The following is a 22,494-nucleotide window of genomic DNA, read 5'->3' as shown; positions in this document are numbered from 1 at the left end:
TCCGGAAAGCTGGGGCCCTGAAACGGTGAACCGGGAGAGATGTGCGCCCCTGGGAGGGTGACGGGATTTCCCGCGCTGCTGCTAGACTGTGCGTGTTTGAGGTTGTGTGGAGGAGGGATGTTTTGCCTCAAGTGAAACCTGCCTTTAGCAGCCTGAGGAAGGGAGTGATGTCCAGTTTCTGTGGGGCTCGTGAGCTTCAGGAACTAAAGGATCACGGTGAACACTCTGTTGATTCTTGGAACAAAAATCTTACTTTGTTAGATAGTCCAGAGCTCATCATCAAGGAAATGCTAATCATTTCAGCAAATGGTGGTGAAATGGGTTCAGCTCTGCAGAAGAAAAAGCCCCAAGCCTCTCAGGCCATCTTTGAGAGTAGGTTGAAAGGTGGTGAAGCATGACTGGAAAATCCAGTAAGGCTGGCTCCTGGTTTGGCATTCACTTTCACTGCAGTATTAAAACCCTGAGTGGAAGATGATGTTTACTTAAGCTTGGTGACATTAAGCCCACTAATATATTTTCCTTTTTTGTGCGTTTGCAGGGGAAGAAGTTTAACTTTGGGAAGATTCTCTTCAGCAACACCACAATTTTCCTGAGATGTAAGTGGCTGCAAGGGATTAACCTGCTCTGTCTGCTGTTTGACACTCCCCCTACTTTAACATTTGGGACCCAAAATGCTGATATATGTAATTGTAGTGGCAGCTAATCTCCTTGTGCTGGCTGAAGGCCATAGCGCTGATACACTCAGGTGTGTTAACAGCCTTGAAGCTTCCCAGTTGTGGTCTGTTTAGGCAGTAGCAGAAATGAATGGTTCTGTTCAGGCTCTCTGTGGAGAGGGCAAGGTGGGCAATGGGAGCACCACTTCATTTCAGATAGGGAGTAATCAGGTGTGGGAGGTGCTGAGCACTGCTGTGAGGGGTGCTTTCCCTATTTAAGGTATGTTACATTCCTCTGGCTGGGAGATCTGGTGCTGCCTGGGACAGGGGCTATTTGTATTGCAGGGTGACTGATGCCAGTGTGCAGGAGGCAGTGATTTTTGAAGCCCTGTTCCTTTTTAGCTGGGTGCTTCTGGGGCCAGTAAGGGAATGTTGCTGCACACTATGGCAGAGCTTTCCTGAGAGCTGTTTTCCCCTCCTCATCAGTGTGTGAGTGTGCTACAGAGCAAACATGTTTGCAGCCTTCCTGTTTGTTCTTTCTGTGTATTGCTCTTTGCTGATCTGGCCATGGCTATGGGTTACATAGGCTACTGTGTAAAGGAGAGTTTCTGTAAAATACTGTATTATGAGGACATGAAGACGGCATTTAGATGGCAACCAGATGATGCAGGTGACTTGTAGAAGTGACTAGCTGATTTAGAAAGGCTTGAAATCTTTTCCATTCACTTTGAGCACTTTAAGGGGCTGTTTGCACCCGTTCCTACCATGAAGAGGGGAAGCTGTTTGATCTCCAGCTGCTAATTGGGTAGCTGTACAGGTACAGTGCTGGTGAATGCCTTTCTGCACTTGTGTCAAACAAGGAAATAAAAGTCACTTTAGAGACAGCGAGATCTGTGCCTTTGTCACTTCCAGACTTAGTTGCTGCAGTCATTGTGCCTTTTTTTTTTTTTTTTAACTGAGAAAATTAAGGTATCATGAGGATTTGCTGATGCTTCTTGATGAAATTACATGTTGCTGTTGTCTATTATGTCTAGTACTTACTGATTTTCAGGTTTAATTTCAGATACCTGCCCTTCTTGGGACAGTGTTTCAAAGGGAGTACGTTAAAGTGCCTCCATTAATCCCACATGAATCAGAGAAACAGGAGGCTAGTGTTAGAGTGGTTATTAGTGAAGGTCCATCACGTCAAGGTTAAGGTTTTCCCACTTATCAAGTGTAGCTCAAATGCTGAGTTTGGTGTCTTGCAGTGAGACAATTGCAAGTGTGTAGATGCAGGATCAAAATGTAAAAATCTGTTCCTTGAGGAGAAAGGGGGGGGGTTTGAAAGGGCATTTGGAACTTTGGTAGATGTTAGGTTTTCTTGCCTAAAGTTTAATAGAAATAGTGTACTCGTACTAACACAGCATCTAAAGGTGTGGGTCCCTGCAGTGAAATGTGTGTTAAATCTAATCATGAGGTGTACAGCTGAAATAACCAGGAGAAGGAAGGAAAGAAGGCACTGAGAAAATAAAATTTGTTTGTTACAAGACAATCAAGTAAAAACTTGATTTTGTTTCTTCTGATGTGGACTTCAGCTACACAGTGCTGTCAGCCTTTAAGCAGGCATTAAGCCTTAAAATTCTTCAGTGAAGACACCTGTTTTGCATACCAGTCTGATTAAAGGAGTTAAATGAATTTAGATAATGAATCACTGAAAGAGGAACGAACAAATGCTACGAACTTAATTTCAGCTTCTCAGCCTAGATGGTACTTAAACTGCATCTGATACTGGGAAGCTTCAACTTCACATATTGTTTTTTTTTCTGCCCATGTCTGTGTGGAAACTGGTCTCTCTTCTTTTGTTTGCTGTCTGTTGCCTGTTCCATCTGGTTTGTGATGCTTGTGTGGCCAATACGACCCTTCTTGCCAAACATGATTGCTCATGGGTTGTTCATGTTTTTGGTGAGCACCTGCATCTCCTCCTCTACCTTCTTCTGCTTTTTCTTTCCCCTTCTTGATTTTTTTTTTTGGTTTTGGGTATCTGATGCCTTCTGCTTCTGACTGGGAAGACCGCCACTGGTGTTTAGTATTGTCAATAATGAGTTTATTTTTATGTACTACTTTTCTTAAGTGCTATTCTAGAAGGTATCTGGTTTCCTGTCTAGGATCATGGTAGAAATCTTGCTCTCTGTTAAATGAGTACAAAGACTGCATTTGAGTTGAATGTTGCTGGTTTTGTTTGAAGGCTAAGGAGCTTAGATTTCCACGTTGCTGGATTCAATAAATGCCATGGATGCCTTTTCTGTCTCTTAGAGTACTTCCTTTTCAAAGTTTCTGTAACTTTGATGTTTGCATATATTGGTGGATCGTTCTAGTCATGGTCTGTTTTATTTTTAGTTGGTGTTACTGCTGAACATAGAGTTTCAATAATCTTACTTACTTTTAATAGGTAAAAAGGTATTTAAGTATTTTTGAATCCCTCCTATTTTTTGTAGCATTTTTTTGAGATATTCCTAATTTGATGGATTTTATCAGAAGAGTGTTTGTCTTCTAAGAATTTGCCATCTACCCATGTCACTGCAGTGCTTGTGTTGCCTCTTAGTTTGTTTGTTGTGCCCTCTGCAACATCTAGAGCTATATGGAGAATGAAACTCTTATTTTTCAGTGATTGCATTCCAATTTTTTTTTTTTTAATCTTCGGTATTAGGGACACAGTTGTTGACTTTTAGCTCTACGTATACTTGCTTTAGTAGTCATGTGGTTTAAAGCAGGATTAGTCAGTTAAGACTCCATGGCAGGGTCTGTCTTCTAATTGCATTTTTTACCTGCAGTGGTCAATATGGAAACATTAATTAAAGCTCTGTACATGTAACTAATCTGTGGGTGTCTGGTTTGAGACGAATGTTCCCTACAAAGGTGTGGGGACTTCTTGGCCACTAGAAACATGCTGTTAACTCTGAAGGGTTTTGCTATCTGTTGTCTGGCAAAACCCACACCTAACAATCTAAATGGCTCTTCCAAGACTCTGAATAATGACTGCTTATTTTGTTTGCAGGTAAAGCTTACCTTTTTAATGTCAAATTCTCTTCATCAGGCTTTAGTTTCAGAATTAGATTTGAAACACAAAAATAATGTAATCTTTCTTGAATGGGGGAGAGGGGGAAGTTTTGTGTTTGACTTTTCATGCATGTTGCTCTAATAAAGCAGAAAGTTGTCTTATTGCTGTTTTATGTAGCATTGCAGCTTTGATAGTGTGCTAATGTATAGATGGCTTGTTTGTCTTTTGGGAGTAGGGAGGTAGATGTTGACTTGCAAAATCTTAACTTTTATTTGTTTTCTTGGTGATGGTATTGGCATATTTGAATTATCAGTGCAAATTGCCCTTAGTATTAACCTGTTCCTGGCTCTTTCTACCTGCTATGTGTCCCACGTATCTTGGAAAGGGAAGTCCTTTTGTGTATTGTAATCACTGGAAGTCACTGTTCTCCTCTTGTTTCATATTTGCGGTTGCTGAAATATCCCTGTTTGTCTTGAGAACAAAACGTTTCCAAATGATCTTCAGCTTTTTAATAGAATTGTGTAACGTTATAATGGAATTCTGTTTTCCCCATGCTTCTTTCACTGAACAGTAATGGATTACTTGAGGAAAATGTTTTTCTATTGTTTTGCTTTCTGTTTCATGTTTAAAATAAATTGAGTTATGGTAGTTTGGCATGAACAGGAGAAAAAGCATGGCAGGTAGAGGGTGTCTTAGATGTTCTTATCTGCTTATCTGCTTGCCTTTTTTTTTTTTTTTTTTTTAGTTGAAGGGGATGAAAAAGCTTGTGATCCCTCCCAAAGTTACAATGTTACTTGGTACTTGAGATATTCTGACTGCTACAATGAAGTCTTCAACTTTGGGGTAAGAATTGTGTGGAAAAACACGGGTTATGATTTTTAAGGGTAAGCAGATCTGGAGGTGAGGGGATTGGAGATACCTTGGTTGCATCCTTATAGCTCTTTGGGCCTGAAAGACACAGTCCTCACTGGAAGGTAAGTGCATTGACTCTAAACTGAAGTGTGTGAGTTTATGGTAGATGAAAATATTATTTGCAACAATGCTTAATGGCAGCAAATAGGAAAAAAAAATTTTCATGTGTTGTCTAAATTCTGTTCTTCATGGATAGACATGGGAAGTATTAGCCATTTATACCAAGTGTATAGTGTTTCTATCAAATGCTGTAGAACACATCTGTGGTTTATCCTGTGTAACACCTTTTTCATGTTTACTTAAAATATTAAGTATGACAGCTGTAATTTTTAGCCTAACACAGTACTGAGGTCTTTAATATAATAATGTAGAGTTTGTGTAGAGTGAAGTTTACACTGCCAGCTGCACCTCCACTGCAGGAATACTGGCTTTTCTTTCTTTTTTATTAGGTATTAATTCTTACTTAAAGCCTGTATTGGTTTTTTTGGCCTTCATTTTTGTAGTCTTGTATGGTCTTGATGGCCTTTATCCTATCATTCGAGGGTGTGTGCAGAGGGAAGTTGTGGTTCTCTCCAGGTCTTGCAGCTGCCTACTGAGGTAAGCCATTTGCTGTACTGTATGCTAATCAGTTCTGCTCTATGTTTGACAGGATGAACAGGCAGATTACTATTTTGGGACTACATATGAAGAGCATCCGGGTTGGTCAGGATACTATGCCACGGGTTCTTTCTTTCCAAATTGCTCTGAGCTCTTCAGGCCGCAGGTATGGTTAGAAACTTCCCGGTTTGTTCTGTTCTCTCATACAGTATACGGAAAAGGTGATAGTTCCTGTTAGATGTGTTAGCATCTGATGTGAGTGCCACTATAGGCTGGGAGGTACTTGTTTTTATCTGTTTATGACGACAAACTGCAATGGCGATGTCTTAATTTTGCTTTACCTTTGGCTTGCTATTCAACAGCTGGCCCACCATGAGAGTGAGGGGGGAAATGACTGTAAAGTTCAGTGCTTCCTTTTGTTTGTTGTTCTGTGTTCTGAATATTTTCGCTTACAGAAAGCTACTGCTAGTTGAGTAGAAGTGTGAATCCCTGGCAGCAGAGTGAAGCCCCCACTAAATTTGGGTGGATAAAAGACTGGCATTTTTTGCTCCAATAATGTTCATGTATAATAATGGATATTAAAGTGTGTTGAGAAACAAGTAACTGATTGCAGGTTAAAAATGAAAAATAAGTAGTGCTAAAACACGTTTGAAACAAATTAAAAGGAAGAGAGAAGACAATGCAAACAGCATAGGGAAGTAATGTGCAAACATGGGCTCAACACCAGCTGTATTTCTCCAGGTGAAGCTGTGCAATCATACTGATGACAATATCAATAACACGCTGTCTTTCTTTAACGGTGTACCTAAGAATTCAAGGCAAATTGTGCAGTGTTGCACCTGTATTCATCCGTTTCCGATTTAGACAAAGGGTTGTAGATAGAGAATATTGGGAAATGTTTCATAATTACTGAACCTAGTGTAGGTTGGTGGTTTTTTTTTAAGGAAAAAGACATGCCTAAAGGTGACTTGAAAAGGTTTTTAATAATCTGTTTGCATGTCTCTAATTCCTTTGATATGTGAAGGTGCCTTGAAAGGTTTTTAAAAATAATCTGTATGCTGCCTGCTTTTTGTGTTTAATAATATGAGAAATGTCAGTTCTATTTTTGGTTTTGTGGAAGAGATCTTGTGGGTTTAGCTGTGTAACGTGAATGTTCACGTTGGTGAAACTGGGGTTTTAAAAGTCTTAAAGTGACTTTTCCTACAATTCCTTTGAAAGGTCTACTGAAGTTTTAACAAAAGATATTCCTCTCGGATATTAATTTCTAAAGTTTTACAGAAATTTCTCCTTTTGATTGTTCATCTTTTTTCTTGTGGTATACCAGATTTCAAGTCACCATAGTTCAGGAGAGTTGGCAAAATACAAATCCCTAATAAGCACCCACTCGTATAGGGACCCTTTTTTGCATAAACTAAGGCAGAAATCTCTAAATCCTGTTTCTGTCTGTGTGGGCTTCGTCTACCAGTGGAGAAAGCAAACAGATTCATATTCGGAAAATAAAATTAACTTCACTATTGTCATGACTATAGGGTCTAGTTCTAAAAATAGACACCTGTTGCCTGAGGGGGAAGAAAGCAACTCTCAAATGACAAAATACTAATCTGGGTATTTACGACTCCCTCCACAAATGGACAGTTGTTTGTTTTAGAAAAAATGAAAGCTCTCTAATACAGCTGTTCAGGGAATCCTTCCTTATAATCAAGTTTACTCGAAGCTGTTCTGGTAATGTCATACTAAAATGAAGTGCCAACAAATGCTGTACCATTCTTGTATCTTGCAGATTTTCTATAAAGAATTTGTTCATCCAGAGCCTCTCTCACCTGAGAAACAAGAGGTAATTATTTTTTTTTTCCTTTCTAACAAATGAGTGTATTCACGGAAGCGATAGTTTTGGCATATTGATTTATCCATTTTTTCTGTTTTTTTTAAAGGGCTTAAAAGAGAAGAAGGAGAGTGGAGGAAATCACACAATGGTGGCAGATAAAACTGTATGTATATTGAATTTAAACATGGCTTGGAATCCAGCAGTCTTAATTTTATTTTGTTATATTTGTTTTTATAAGAAATTACTGGTAGCATTTACAGGGATGGTGCAGTTGTCTTTTTTTCACACCTGGATTTTTTGTTTAGCTTGAAACTATGTAGCACTGTGGAAAAACAGAAAGCACAGACAGAAGCAGCAGTTTCTGTTATGCGAAGTATAGAACTCATACCATTCAAGCAGAGTATAAATTAAAAAACATTTATTTTTTCATTGTAATTTAAATTTCATTTATATGATCTGTTTGAAGTGGTGACTAATACTTTGAAATTATGTTTGGTTTCATCTTTAACTAGTCTTTTAAAACATTGTACCTAACAAGTTGAGTGTTTACTTTTGATTTTCAGATCTGTTAGTATTTTTTATATATGTAATATTCAAATCGTAACCAGGAACGATTGTCAAAATAACTTCAAATTTACTGTCCTGGATGTCAACAAAGAGAATGTATTTAACTCCCTGTGTATTTACAGGGCTGTTTGCCTTAAAGCTGAAACATAAATAGCTGCGTGTGCAATTGTGAAATAAGGAATCAGTGCAACAAGAGATGGAGATATTTTAAAGGCAAAATTGGTGTATTAAAAATATTTTTTTTAAAGTTTACTGTGTTTTTAACTAAGTCTTTTAATTTTAGTCAATATCAAAATAAACTTTGATACATAAAACTCTGTTGGCTTTAGGTCTTGTAGTTAGGAGGTTTCGTAAAAAAAATGCTCTTAATACTGAAATTCGCTTGGAGAGACTGTTACAAAAAAGTCTTTGTAGTTCTGCAGTGGTCACATGAGTGGCGTACATGTAGATAGTCTTAGTTTTAACCTTACAGCTCTCAGTCAATATTGCAGTTTCTGAGATGGCTAGAACTTCTTCAGTTGTATTTTTTTTGTCCTGGAACTCAAAGAAATCTCTGATTTGTTTTATGGTGCAAATATTTATCTGGGCAAGCTTCCTCTTTAGTTCATTGACAGGGTTTGAGTCTTACAGGTAGGAGAGCTGTGGCAGGGGCAGTAGTAGTTTCCACGGGAAATGACTACTATGGAAATTTTTAACTTCTCAGCTACATCTTCTATCTTATACTCTAAAATTCAGCCTTCACCAGGGAGCTGACTTAGTGTAGCACTTAGTGTAGCTCTGCTGTTGCCAAACAATTGATTTCAGGAAGACAGAAGTATCTCTGTGATGGTCCTAATGTTTCTAGACTGAAAACAAGGAACAGGATACTTTGCTCAATTCTTTGTAGCTTTTGTAGTACCTTTGAGATGACTCTTGTAGTAAGCCAGTATTAAATTTGCAAATAAGCCCTCATCACCTCCCAGGTCTTTGAGGATTCTTCTGGATTCAAACAACTAAATTTTAAGTATTATGCCTAATAAATAGATTTAAAATTTATGTCTCAAATATTTATTAACAAATTTTAGGCCTGGGAAGAAAGCAAGTTTATTTTTATGTGGAAGATATCACCCATATATGGTGAATCTACTTCTGTCTTTTTCATGTCTTGACTATACACTGCCTACATGTAGACATTTTATTTTCAGGCAATGAATGCTGTTATCAAAACTTGGCGAGATGGACCGTATATATTTATTTTGCAAATTGGAATTCAAACTACGAAGGATTCTGCTACCAAAGTTAAAAAAACGGAGAAAACAACACCTTCCTCATATGAAAATAAGCCCTTTACAAGTAAGACAGCTGTTTATACAGGAAGCTAAAAATATAGTGCCATGTTTTATCTATACCAGTCTGAGTGTATTCTAAGGTACTTTTAATACATACTGTATGGTTCATTTGCATAAGACACTATCTTAAACTTTACACAGATGTAAGGATTACCTACTGCACGTATGTAAGGATTGCCTACTATGCTTTCTTATTGGAAAAAAAAATAGGTGATTGTTAGTGTCTTGGAAGATCCCAAGGCTGTTGGTCTGTCAGTTTAATGATGGAAGTAAAGAAGCATCCCAAGCAGTTCAATTTTCAGGCTTGGTGTTGTTTCAAAAATGTCCAGACAGACATAGTGATTTATATTAATAAACACAAATCACGTAGTGTACAAAGATCATAATTGTCACCTCAAAATTGTATTATAGTATACTTAGCAGTGTATTGATAAACTATCCAAACTTTAGAGAAGTTTGAAAATCCCCTTAAAAAGTTAACTTGTGTGTGTTTCTGAACTTTCCTGTTACGCATGAATCTCCATCACAAATTACTTTTAAGTTCTCCCATGATTTACTTGGCAATTTTAATTGTATTGTAATTTACTTGGTAGTTACTTGGTAATTTTAATTGTATGCTTTTAGCTGAGTGTGTTATGAGTCTTAAGTTTCTTTGATTAAAGAGCAAGTTAGATTTAAAAGCTATGTGGAGATTTGGAATTTCTTTATGCTTTCAGTTAGTACTTTATCTGGGCTTCCTCCTTTTGGTTCTTGTTCAATTTGGTTATTGGATTGTCTTTTCACAGTGACAGTAGAACTGAAGGGGCCATATGAGTATCTCTCACTTGCAGACTATCCTCTGATGATTGTAAGTAAAACAGCTTTTCTTTGACCTAAAAAATTGTCAGCTGATTTGAATCTCAATTAAATCCATTCTTTAGGAACCACAAAGCCAATGTCTCTGAAAAAAATAATTTAGCAGAGGGTGTTTTTTTTGTTTGGTGGGTTTTTGGTTTTTGGAGTTGTTTTTTTGGTGTGCTAAATACAAGGTAGGGAAAACAGAGGTAGATTTCAGATGTTTGCATGTTCTGCTAATGTCCTTCTCCGGATTGTTTGACTTGATGCCTGTCAATTTGTAGTTCCAGAAGTCATCAGTATCATTAGCTCTAAACTGAGCAGTTCTACTGATGCTATTTTTCTCCTTAGCTCATGTCTTAGAAAATTTGCTGTTCTATGCTTTTGTTTACAGCTGCCCTTTCCTTTGTCACTGCTTTCTTTGTTCTTTTACAGCTTAATCTTCCTTCCTCCGCCAGCTGTCTTGCACCCTATGAGGAGGTCCTTAATACTGCCTAACAGTGAAAGCATAACTGAACTGCAAAGAGCTAATCCTCTTTTTATTCAAAGAAGTTGTTAACTTGGTTGCTAGTTGCCTCTGTCCAGGAGGCTAAGAAAGTAAAAGAACTTAAATATTTAGGAAGTGTAGACAGACTTTAGCTGGGGACCAGTAACAAGTAAGGTCTCTAGCCTGATTGTGTTGTCAAGAGTGGCCTGTAAATAGGAGAGCCTGGCAGAAGTAAAAAGCCTCCAGCAGCTCTGTTGACGTGTAACTTACTAGTGCGAGTATCCCCATGTGGCAGGTCCAGAAAAAGGTCTCTGTCTAAATGTTTCTGTAATGGAGTACCTGGATGTGAACCAGTGTGCCTAGGTCCTTACCATTTGAACTGCATGGATTAGTCTAATGTGAAAATTTGTAAGGATCAGTAAGCTGTTCTCTGAGAGAAGGTGTTTTCAGTTTGTGAAAGCTTCAATAGATTGTGCAGCTAACTTCAATGCTTGCTTGGTTTAAAAAAAAATAAAAATCTAACCTCTGCAAGAGGAGACTGATTATTACTCTCCCATACTTTGGTGAAGTACTTCCTGCTATTCATTTAATGTCGTACTCTCTCCTTCTTATCCCTCTTAATGTCAGTCTCCTTTTTGAAAACTTAACTTGCTCTGGAATGATCCTGTCATTTAGAAAACTCAGCACCGAGTAGCATTGTCAAGCTTACTGTTTGCCATAGGAGACGTACCCTGAAAGTTCTACTGAAGCAAGTAACACTGGATTGGAAAGAAAAAAAAAATCACAAAATGATAATTTTTAATATTTGGGTTTCTTTTTCAATTCTGGATTTTTGTCTGACCTAAAGCTTGGTCAAAAACTGAGTTTGCTGGAAATTAACTTTTGAGAGAAGTTGTCAAATTATTTGAACAGAGGGACTGCGATCATTGGTTGCTTATCTCTGTTCTGTGGAATGTTGTGTAAAAGTGCCTTGTATGCTCATTTGCAGAGTATTGTAAATGTATGATGAAGTTAGTAATAGAATAATATGTGAGAAGGCACAGAGTTACTAGTACTTGCTGATTTGTCTGAGCTCTTATCTGAGTTTTTGAAAGCTAGTAGCATTTGATATCTTTCTTAGAAAAATTGCCTGTGGATAAATTGTCAGACTGCTCTTAGAAGAGAAATTGCTCGGAAACTCAATTACTCTGATTCCTTTTGTTGGCAGTGAGAATTTAGACTGTCATTGTAAAAAGAATCCAGAGAAGACAAATGAAGCAATGCTTGTTCCTAGTCGCTTTTGTATAATAAAAACTTCAAAAGTTGCTATGCTCGGGGAGAAAATAGAGCTGTCTTACAGCTGTGTAATGGAAACAAAGGAATTATTTTTCTGGGTCTAAGGTTCCTATTTCTTGCTTCTTTTTGTGTAATAGTTTTTCATGGTGATGTGTATTGTGTACGTATTCTTCGGGGTTCTATGGCTTGCGTGGTCAGCCTGTTACTGGCGGGATCTCCTGAGGATCCAGTTCTGGATTGGTGCTGTTATCTTCCTGGGAATGCTGGAGAAAGCAGTTTTCTATGCAGAGTTCCAGAACATCCGCTACACTGGGGAATCTGGTAGGTAGCAATTACAGCTTCCAGTTCAGTTGATGGGGCATAGCACTAATGGCTTATGCTAAATTGGGGTGACAGAGGCATATTAAGTATATGATTACTTGAGGATTGTTTCAAAACAAAGAACAGGGAACCAGAGTTTCTGCATTTTTTTTTTTTTTATATTGTAATATGATGAGTGGTGCTCTTCTAAAGCTAAAATGTTGCTTTCTCTGACTCCTGAGCATAATGTCTTAGGGATATAAAATGGTAGATTCTGGAGAGTGTTCACTGTAGTGCTGGCTTGAAGTTTAAAATAGGACTTCCTAAGTGTAGCTTGTAATTAATTTCTGACAATTGCTATTGGCCTTGGAAGGAGACTTTGAAACTCCTTGGTCAACATTACAGCATTGCCGATGACTTTTGGTATTCAGCCTATAGCCTGATAATCTATTTTAAGCAATTCTCTCCACATAAAACTTTGGGACTCTGGTTTTGAGTTTTTAGGATGGATGCATACAAATGAAACTCTGCAAGTAAAACTTCATTGTAACTTTGTTAACTGGCCACACCCATGGTACAGAATGTGGTGTTGGTTGACTTGTTTGGAGGATCATCCAGGCTGATCTTATGGATAAATGTTTTATGGATCACTTACTCTCCACTTTCTATGGATGTAAAATTTTTCAGTAGCTTTTTTTTTATCCTAAGTGACCTATCTTTTCTGAAATGTTACTCCAGATGTAGGTAGTAAAAAGATTATACACTTTATTAACCTATTTTTTGAAAATAATTGTCTGCTCTCATATTAGAATTGCATGCAGTAGTTAATACAACAAATTATATTTTAATAACCTAGCTTCTTCCTCTTTGCTTTTGGTAGTTCAAGGAGCAGTAATACTGGCAGAGCTGCTTTCTGCTGTGAAGCGCTCATTGGCTCGAACTCTGGTCATCATAGTCAGCCTGGGATATGGGATAGTCAAGTGAGTAGTTCTGTTACAGGTTTGTTATGTTCTATTAAAAGGCTTCTCACTGTTGGTTTTTAATAACTTAGGGCAACTAAGCACCCTGTACTTTGCTACTTACAGGTGCTTTAGTTAAGTGCTGCAGAGGTCTAGACTTCTTCACTAGCCACCAGAGGCATACAATTCCATATGGTGATTACTCTTCTTCCCACTCCCTTCTGTGTGCCACTGTCGGGTAGGCTTCTGAGTCACTGTTGAGATACTCTACTGACTGGAATGGGAGCTTTGTGCCTTGCTTCTGGGCAAGGAGGAGGTAGAAATGGGGGAGGTCAAGAATAACTGATAGGAGAGGGGATCTGCTTGAGGAGGCTTCTGCTGCCAAGATTGCTCCTCATCTGTCTGTCCCCAGCTGTATTCCATAGTAAAACATCTGCTGTGTGGTAGAGGAAGCTTGGAAGTGTGGGTGTGATGAGGAAACTTGTGAAGAAGAGGTGGGCTGAGACTTCTTGAAGTGTTCATAAAAAAGTAAACAGGTTAACTAGGAAACAGGACTGTTACCAGTCTCTTCCTTACATCCTACCATAAGGCAAAATGAATAGTAAGCTTTGAGCACCATAATAAAATTATTTATAGATCTGGAAGTGGCTTGTTACAAGGACCTTTTTTTCACCTGCTTCATGCCTTGTGTTAGACTCAAGTTGACATGACTTCACTTTTTTTTTTTTTCTCACTTAATCTAAATTTCACTTTGTTTTCCTACAGGCCTCGCCTTGGAGTTACTCTTCACAAAGTAGTTATGGCTGGAGCCCTCTATCTATTATTTTCTGGCATGGAAGGTGTTCTTAGAGTCACAGGGGTCAGTAATAACGGCTTGAATTTTCTCATATGCCACAAATGCTACTGTCTTTATTTACTTATATACTATGCTGAAAGAAGGAAACAGACAATGAAGTGGTTAAACTCTGATACTGTGTGTATGGATTATTGACTATTATCAAACTGTCAAGACAGTTTGATGTCCTCTCTATTTATGAGGATGTAATTCTTTGTACTTTGAAATAATTCTAATAGCTTTCTGATTAGTCGGGTTTTAGACACTACATTCTGCCTGGACCCTTGTGTCTAATAACTTCAGATTAGGTAGGGCTAGTTGCAGACACAACTGTACAGCTTGAGTCTCCTGGCCATGACTCTTAAAAAAAACCCCAAAAAACCAAAAAAAAACCCCCAAACAAACCCACCCCCACTTCAGTTTTAGAGGCTATACTTGGGAAGTGCCTGTGAGTGGTGCTGCTCTTGCTTCTTTGAGAAGTGCATCTTGGGATGTAGATTTCTGTTTTGGTATTTTGGGATAAGGTATTTAACATGTCGTATATTTGGTACTTTTTCAGTTTTTCTATGACACTGTCGCTCTGATAGCAAACTTGGCCCTGTCCATGATTGATGCCTGTATTATTTTGTGGATATCCTTTCATAAACTGCTGAGTGTTACAAGCTTATTCACAGCTTATTATTTCTGCCTAATACTTAGAAAGTTATTTGCTTGTTTCAGTTGGGACTTTGATAGTTTCTGATGTACACACAAAGGCAATTTTTGCCCCTTTCAGTCAAACTCATTGCCAGTGGAGCATTCAGTTCATCCATGGATAGTGTAAAAGATTTCATTACTGCATCTCTAACAAGCTGGTTGCTAGTTTTCTGTAATGGAAGTGGCCAGAGCATATCATCGCAGCAATCACCTCAGCAGAGGCTCCTTTTAAGAGTGCTAGATTGACTTAATCTGGAAAACTACTGCTTGTCTTGCTGGTGGAGAACTGAGAACTGACAACGTGGTATTGTCAGTTCCCCTCTGTGCATTGGGCTAAACTCTGGGTTCAAACCCTCTGCTTCTGTAGTAAAACTGAGAAGTGTTGTGGTGGAGTATTTGTGGTTTCTCATAAAATAGCCTGACCCTCCTCACTTCTTCTGTATCTTGTTTCCTTTTCAGTTTGTTCTTATTGGCTGTTTCTTTGTCTCCAGGCCCAGAATGATCTTGCCTCCTTGGCTTTTATTCCCCTGGCTTTCCTAGATACTGCCCTGTGCTGGTGGATATCCTTCACTATTTTACTTGGTGTGGTGTGTTTTCTTTCAGATTTGTTTTTTGGGGAGTCTTTTTGGCTGAACTTTTTTAATTGGCTTCAAGTATATGTTTGTTCTGCTTCTGGTAAGGTTAATAGGAACCTCTGTCATTGAGTGTTCAGGTAAGCTTCTGCTACAGCCAGTGCAAGGAAAACTAGGTAACCAGTAGATACCTGTGTTAGAGCAGCTCCTGAACATAGACTAGTTAAGTCTGTCTGTTATCAGTCTCTGATCATTGAAGTATGAAATAAATTTGTTACAGTGCAGCACTGTAACAGTACCATAGTAGCAGACTTTGGAGAACAGGCTCAGTTTATGTTTTGGGGAGAAGCTTTCTTAGCAACATCAAACCTAAAAATCTTCTTGTGAAATTTGAACTCATCTTGAAGTAGTTAGGTGACAAAATGGGGCAGTGTGAGCTCTTTGGCGTCTTGACATATACTACATGCAAACAACCATAATCTTATGTGACTTCAGCAGCTGCTGTCAAATGCTGAACTCAAGCCATGTATAGCAAAATCCTTCTAAAGTGTTTTTAGCAAAAGTCAATCACAAAACTCTATTTAAAATGTGAATGGCTTGCTGCCCAGCCATGACAACCCCAATTCTCTACTACCATGATGTCTCTTCTAAGCACTTGTTTTGTTGCTATGGAAGTAAAATTGTAGGCAAAAGGGTGAAGATACGGGTATGCACCATCTAACTGGATTTTAACTGGCTTCTAGTTCAGACCTGATTTTCCATTTATCAGAAGTACACCTGACACTTCTCTGGAGGAATAGGCCATAGTCCTAAATAAATGCTTGGATACCATCTTTGTGTGACATGAGTTCTAGGTTTAGATGACTAAATAACATGAAAGGGATGGATCTTGCTCTTTGGCACCTTTGCCATAGGACGAACTTTTCTTCTACTGAGTCTAGTCAACCTTTTTGGAAGGCTAAGTGTGTGGGTGGCAGAGCTGCTGATCATAAGATCTGTGTCCCCCTAAGTCTGTGACCAGCTTGTCTCTTCAGAGGCTTTCCTTGACTTTCCATACATATTCATCAGCTTAACTCAAACAATGAAATTGCTAAAACTTCGAAGGAATGTTGTGAAACTCTCTTTGTATCGGCACTTCACCAACACGCTCATCTTGGCAGTAGCAGGTAAGCAGAAAATTACATTAACTGAGAGCACTTGCCATTTCCATGTATGGCTTGATTTGATCACTAAAGCAGATTTTTGAGTTTGGTGACCTTTCTGTAAATGCAATCAAAGTACTTGGTATTCCAACACTTGACCCATTTCTAACAGTGGGTCTGTGCCAAGTGTTATGTTGATACTTTAGAGACAGTGGATTATTAGTGCTGGTGTTAAAAAGATCAATAGTTCTATGCAGCTCCTTTAACAGAAAAAAATTGCCCCTCTTAAAGCTGCTGGGGGCAAAAGATTATTATCCTATGGTGGTAACTTCACAGAGGTAGTTTTTGCCAAAATTGCAGTATCACTGCGTACTATGGGATTTTTAAGATATCTGAGGACCAGAAGTACATTCCTTTTAATCGACAGCTCTGATTAAATTCCTTTCAGCATCTGGTTCTTAGTCACCCTAAAACACCTTAGAGCAGGGAAGTCTCATCTCTAAAACTGTGGTGAGAGCATAGTTTCAGCATTGGAAGTCTTACGGGTCAAGATCTGAATGCTTAGGCATTCAGGCAGATCAGATGGTTCAGTTACTTCAAGGTGAGCTTTATTTGTCAACTGGTAATGAAACCATGGTTCAGAGGCTAGATGAGAGAAATACAAGGATAGTGAATAGGGATGAGGAGTTGGCTAAATACTTCATAATTGATTTGTGCCTTGCGTCTTTGAAGAACCAAGAGTAAAATATATTGATCTGTGCCTAAATTACCGTATAAGGTCACTGCAATAAATCCATCTCTTGTTTCCAAAAACTAATAAATTGGATTCCAAGAATTCACTATGTAGGTCTTCGCCCTTCCTTTGGGAAACACATTCCTGTTAGTAGTATATTTGGATTAGCATATTTTGTAGTAATAAGGAGCTTGCTTGTTTTTAATCTTGCAGCATCTATTGTATTTATCATCTGGACCACCATGAAGTTCAGGCTGGTGGACTGTCAGTCGGTGAGTTTACACTGAATGCTTTCTGCAAGTGCTGCCTCTTGATACGTTTACATTTGGCAGTGAAAGAGGTGAGATTGGACATTCTGGAAGAGATTTTTCTGTGAATTGTGTCTAGAGTGATGTACGACAGGCTAAAATTCTCCCTCTTGTGGGTGATGAGCCTCTTTGTCAGATGCCTTCAGCTCTTTCACCCTTGGAAAGAGCTGAAGACATGGGGAGTCTCTTTCTTCACAGCTTTTTCTATTTGTGCTGCTGTTTTCCTTGACAGGATTGGCAGGAGCTATGGGTGGATGATGCCATCTGGCGTTTGTTGTTTTCGATGATTCTTTTTGTCATCATGATTCTATGGAGACCATCTGCTAACAACCAAAGGTTCGGCTTTTCTTACCTCTTTCTAAAAATACTGTTTCTTGGGAATTCCAAAGAAGTACAAGTGGGTGATTTTAGTTGCTGTATACTGATCCAGAAGGATACTAAGCAGTGTGTGTAGGGGCTTGAAGAAAAGTAAGTGTAAGAAGTCACATAGATAAAATTCAATCTGTTCCTGGTGGTGAACTTACTTAAAAAGAAGTGACTTAAACTTTTGATTATATAGTTTAGCATGGGTCTTAAAGCTACACAGAATAATCAAGTCATGCGAATGTTGGGGTAATGAATCTCTTGGGTGGCAAGAGATATTATTCTAAGATAGCTTTCATTCTTTCCCTCCTAAAGGTTTGCTTTCTCACCACTGTCCGAAGAGGAGGATGATGATGAGCAGAAAGAGCCAATGTTAAAGGAAAGCTTTGGTAAGATTTTTTTTTTTTTCCCCACTTGATTTCAGTTTTGAAGAGACACTTCTGTGGAGGAAGGTCTCTCGTTCTCTGGCAAAACGTTCATTACTGCTGTAAAAGCAGAGTCAGTGCCTCCCTGTTGCCATTGATTTGTGCAGTGGTAGAGGAAACACTGGCTTTATGTTTAGTGTTTAAATTGCCTGTTTAATTCAGGTATTTTCAGATAATACTGAACACACTGTTACTGTTGTGATTGCTTTACTGTGTCTGCTGGACTTTGTTTTATTAAATGTATCAAGTCATGGGTTTGGATCCAGTCATGATATTGGATATTGTTGCTAGGCAGTGGTTTAGTTTGCAGTTCTCTCTTAAAGTCCAGTTTAAGGATTTTCCTTTATTACCTGTTCTCTGCACTTTGCAATCTTCGTCATCTCATGCTGGGAGATGGATGTTGCTTCTTAGCTTGTAAGTCAAACAAGTGGCTGCTCAGCAGTCATTAGGTAAAATAAATTTTGTGGTTGCATATGTCTCAGAATGATTGAGGTTGGAAGGGACCTCTGGAGGTCATCCTGTCCAGACCACCTGCTCAAGCAGGGTCACCTAGGACAGGTTGCCCAGGACTGTGTCCAGATAGCTTTTGAGTATCTCCAAGGATGGAGATTCCACAGCCTTTCTGGGCAACTATGTCTTTGAGTTTTATGCTACTTATGTGTGGCTTAAAGAAAAGGACTAGAAATTGATGTTTCATAGGTAAAATGGAAAAATTTAGGAAAAACTAGGTATTCCACCTGTCAGGAAAAATATTACAAGCCTTTCAAAGGGGAAGCATTGTTGATTAACTTGTCTGTGTTACTCTGCCTCTTTGGAATGGATGAAATATTCCGAATGAACACTCTGTCTATGAACAGTTATAGTTCACTTATCCCAATCTTTTTTCCTTCTTTTGTCTTTAGAGGGAATGAAAATGAGAAGTACGAAGCAAGAACCAAATGGGAATGTAAAAGCAAACAAAACTGTAAGTATGCCCTCCCTACCTCAAAGGATATAGATTCATCTCTCTTGTTTGGTTGCTCCCCAGTAGTAGCTCACAAATGTGAAAAGTGTTCAGCCTATAAATGTGAGTTTCCTGGTTCGCTTCAGAGTGGGAGTCAGTCAAAGTTATCATGTTTACATTATTTCTGAAAGGAAAGTAAATGCAAGTTTTTAATCTAATTTCCTGTAAGTGCAACGGAAGCTTCAGAATTCAGACTGGTCTTTTGGAATGTTTGCACAATCCAGTATAGATACTATCTTCTTATAATGAATAATACATTATTTGAACAAGTTTGTCAGGCTGAGAGGGAGAGCGAGCCATATTTTAAATAAATTAACTGCCTTCTAATTTAGGGATTTGTGATTCATTACTTGAATGGGGTGATGTGTGTATTATTACGTTGGTACCTAAATAGTTTGGGTGGAACATTTTTAATATATCTGCATTTTTTTCTACGTGGCTTATAAGCAGACCTGTTTTCACTTTCAGCTAGGAGGTAGAAAATATGTCTCAGAATCTTTTTGTGGAATTCATGCATAAATTTTTAGGTGGAAAGAACCTGTAGGAATTAATTATAATAGCAGTAATATTTTTGTCATTAACATTGTTTTTCTCAAAGGCTGGTTGCAACTGTATACTACTTACCTGAGGATAACGTGAAAATCAAACTTCTCTATTTCGGGGATGGTGGGGGATCAGAAAGGGTCAGTTGTCCAACTTTAAAACAAGTGTGCTTGTGTTGTGAATTAGGGAGTATTCATCAGATAGAAATGAGAAATCCTGACAATATAGCTTAACTTACCTTTGCAAAATTTAGCTTGTGCTTTTTGTAATAATTTTTAATGTATAACATCTAAACTAGATCATGTAAACCAAGTGTCCCAAAGGTCTGCTTTTCCTAGTCGCCATTACACTATTACAGAGTTGACAATAAGTTATAGGTGGGTTTTTGTTTTTTCTTTTTTCTTGGAATGTGTTTTCTGTAATCCAGAAATCAAGCTGAAGGTGGGTTTTTTGGTTTTGGCTGGTTTTTTGAACTGATATAAGTGCATTGGTTTCTGTAAAGTAGGCCAAGAAGAAAACTGCTTGCATGTGACAGCATTTTGGTAAAATTGTATTTTTGTTTTCCATTTAATTTCTGTACTTGTAGCAGGATGATGACCTGAAGTGGGTAGAGGAGAATGTTCCTTCATCGGTGACAGATGTGTGAGTATTTTTATAGTCACAATAAAAGCAGGTTCCCTGGACACAGGAGCACAAATACATTAGAATGCCTTATAACTTGTATGCTGCATTTGCCTGAGGAGTTGCTGAGTTAATCCTGGAATTGGCCTCTGGCTTAGCATGGCTCCATTTGGCTTCATGCAGTCCTTCAGACTTACAGTTCATGCCACTTGAACACATGGTGACTTGAAGAGCACTGTCTCGGACTGTGAAATCAGAGTCTGATTTGTTTGCACTTCACTAAAGTTAAAACTAACTAAATAAATCCAGAAAACAAAGAACAAGCAAGCCCCCTCTTTCTGTTTAGTCCTCTGAAAAATCATTTGAGTATCTTGCCAGATGTAAACCACTGAATTCATGTCATTTAGTTGTCAGATTTATTTGGAATGTCTATCGAGTCATTTTTACACTTCTGGCAATATAGTCATCTGTGTAGGCAGTCCATAGCTATTCTGCTTTTAATAACTTTTACATCTTAAAAATGTTAGTGCCTGTGTCTGAATTTTTAATAGCAAACCAAAAGTTCAGATTAATGATGTTCACAAATCTGAACAGGTAATTTTGGCAGAGGCTCTGGATTTAAGTAGAAAACTCTGCTTGAAGTTAATTACAGACAAGAAATCAGGTGAAGCTTCAGGAGGATGAAAAAGTGCATTTTCTCAATTGAATTTGTTTTCACCAATTCCAGTACTTATTTATTGAAGAATGGTGGGATTCCTTAAGAAAACAAGGACTAGACTGGTATAAGTGAGGAAGGGGCACTCGGAGGTAGTCTCCTGCAGGGTTGTCTGTTCTTGAAAGTATGATCAGGGTTGTGAAGAGATTAGATCCTAATAGATAGATGGAAGGTCTATCATAGCTGAAAAGGCTATGGTACCAGTGTAACTTGTTTGGTTTCTGGGATGTGTTTTTGCAATATGGTCCCATATTGTAAATGTCTTCAGTGCAGTTCAGTGTTCCCATATGACTGATGCAGCTTATTTCATGGCAACTTGGAAATTTTTCAGTTGGTAATGAGAAGCTTAGAAAAAAAAAATTAAATGTGAAGGTCATTGAGGATACTTCTTGGGCTCTTACTCTTTTGTGTGTCTTTCTAATTTCTATCTGTTTAATTGAAAGGTCTATCTTCATTATTGCTCTCCTGTGCTCTAGAAAGCTTAAGGTGAAATGTAAGGCTGAAAATGGTTGTCAATAATATGCTCTCAGTAGGTACTCTAATTCTCTTACCTATTTTTTTTTTTTCCCCTGCAGTGCTCTTCCAGCTCTTCTGGATTCAGATGAGGTCAGTAAACGGACCTTCAGTTCAAATTAGTCTTCTGACATGCCAGAGGAGTCATGAGTCAGCTGTTAAGGACTTGCTTATTAGAGCTGGACTCTCTGATCTTGCAAGCACTAAAATACTATAAAGGGGGGAAGGATAGTGGGGATAACAGAATACAAACATATATTCTAAATGTGTATTCTAAAAGAAGTGGCATATCTGCTGCGTAAGTTGGACTCCTGGCTTAAAATAGGTATGCGTGTGTAGTTGTTGTGAATGTGCAAAGCATATCACCTTATTTCTGAAAAACGTAAACCTGTGGGGGAAATTACAACACTGAGTACTTTATTTTCCAGGAAAGAATGATTACACACTTTGAAAGGTCCAAAATGGAATGAAGGAGTACCTTTTTGCTATTGGAAGTGGAGACGCCTCTTAAAGTTGCTTGGTGGAGCAAGTGCATCCTGCTGATTTGTTCCTCGATCTCAGCCTTGGAAGTTTGATGCTTTTTGTCATGAGGGCGTCTTGCTGTGGAAGAAGTTCACAAGGACATTATAAACCTTTTGGAAATTTGACTTTACAAAGTTGCTGCAAGTTTGGATTTTTAAGCAATTTAAATCTGTACTATTCCAGCACCTTCTGTAACTTTTCAAATATTTAATCTGTGAAACTAAAATTCCTAATGTCTGCTTGAGGAGTTTATATTTCAACGTTACAATTGACACTTAGAGGTGAACTGCCTGTACCTTTTTGGGGGGAGGGTGGGGACAGACAGAAATAAGCACTGAAGAAACAACAGACCCATTTTCTGGTAGATAATGGCTTACTGCTGTTCTATGTCATGTGTCCAATGTGAATGCCAGGTTTTAGAGAACCTTCTGTTAATGAAGAAAATTAAGGTGCCAGAAAGAAAATATTTGGCAAAGTTACAGTGATATGAGGTTTTTAACAAAATCAAGTGCAATTTTATTCATAACACTGTGTAAGAAAGATTTTCTATTTTAAATGCCATTCACCTATAGGTAACAGCTGCCTAGAGCTAACGCTTGCTGTGGTGGCACATCTCATTGCCGGCAATGTGGTGGATGCCTGGAACAATGATTTGCCCCTACCTTCCATGAGTTGCATGATTTAATTAAAAAACAAAAACAAACAAACAAAACCAAAAAAACCCAGACA

The 22,494-nt window shown here is 38.3% G+C and overlaps 1 protein-coding gene across 1 annotated transcript; it reads left to right on the top strand.

Moving 5' to 3' along the window:
• Positions 1-538: 538 nt before the first annotated feature.
• TMEM87A (transmembrane protein 87A) lies at positions 539-22,012 on the top strand (the record flags this gene model as incomplete). Its single annotated transcript, XM_010084111.1, has 19 exons — positions 539-596; positions 4,436-4,533; positions 5,252-5,365; positions 6,980-7,033; positions 7,131-7,187; positions 8,776-8,923; positions 9,705-9,766; positions 11,653-11,836; positions 12,696-12,795; positions 13,540-13,633; positions 14,797-14,865; positions 15,935-16,043; positions 16,966-17,024; positions 17,293-17,396; positions 17,739-17,812; positions 18,751-18,812; positions 19,981-20,036; positions 21,306-21,336; positions 21,672-22,012. Coding segments are annotated over 19 exons (1,575 nt in total), but the record flags the coding sequence as incomplete, so codon positions are not given.
• Between the last annotated feature and the right edge of the window lie 482 nt (positions 22,013-22,494).

The sequence above is a fragment of the Pterocles gutturalis genome, unplaced genomic scaffold (genome assembly GCF_000699245.1).
Source record: "Pterocles gutturalis isolate BGI_N339 unplaced genomic scaffold, ASM69924v1 scaffold27490, whole genome shotgun sequence".
NCBI lineage: Eukaryota > Metazoa > Chordata > Aves > Pterocliformes > Pteroclidae > Pterocles > Pterocles gutturalis.
This window is presented reverse-complemented; position numbering and strand designations above follow the sequence as displayed.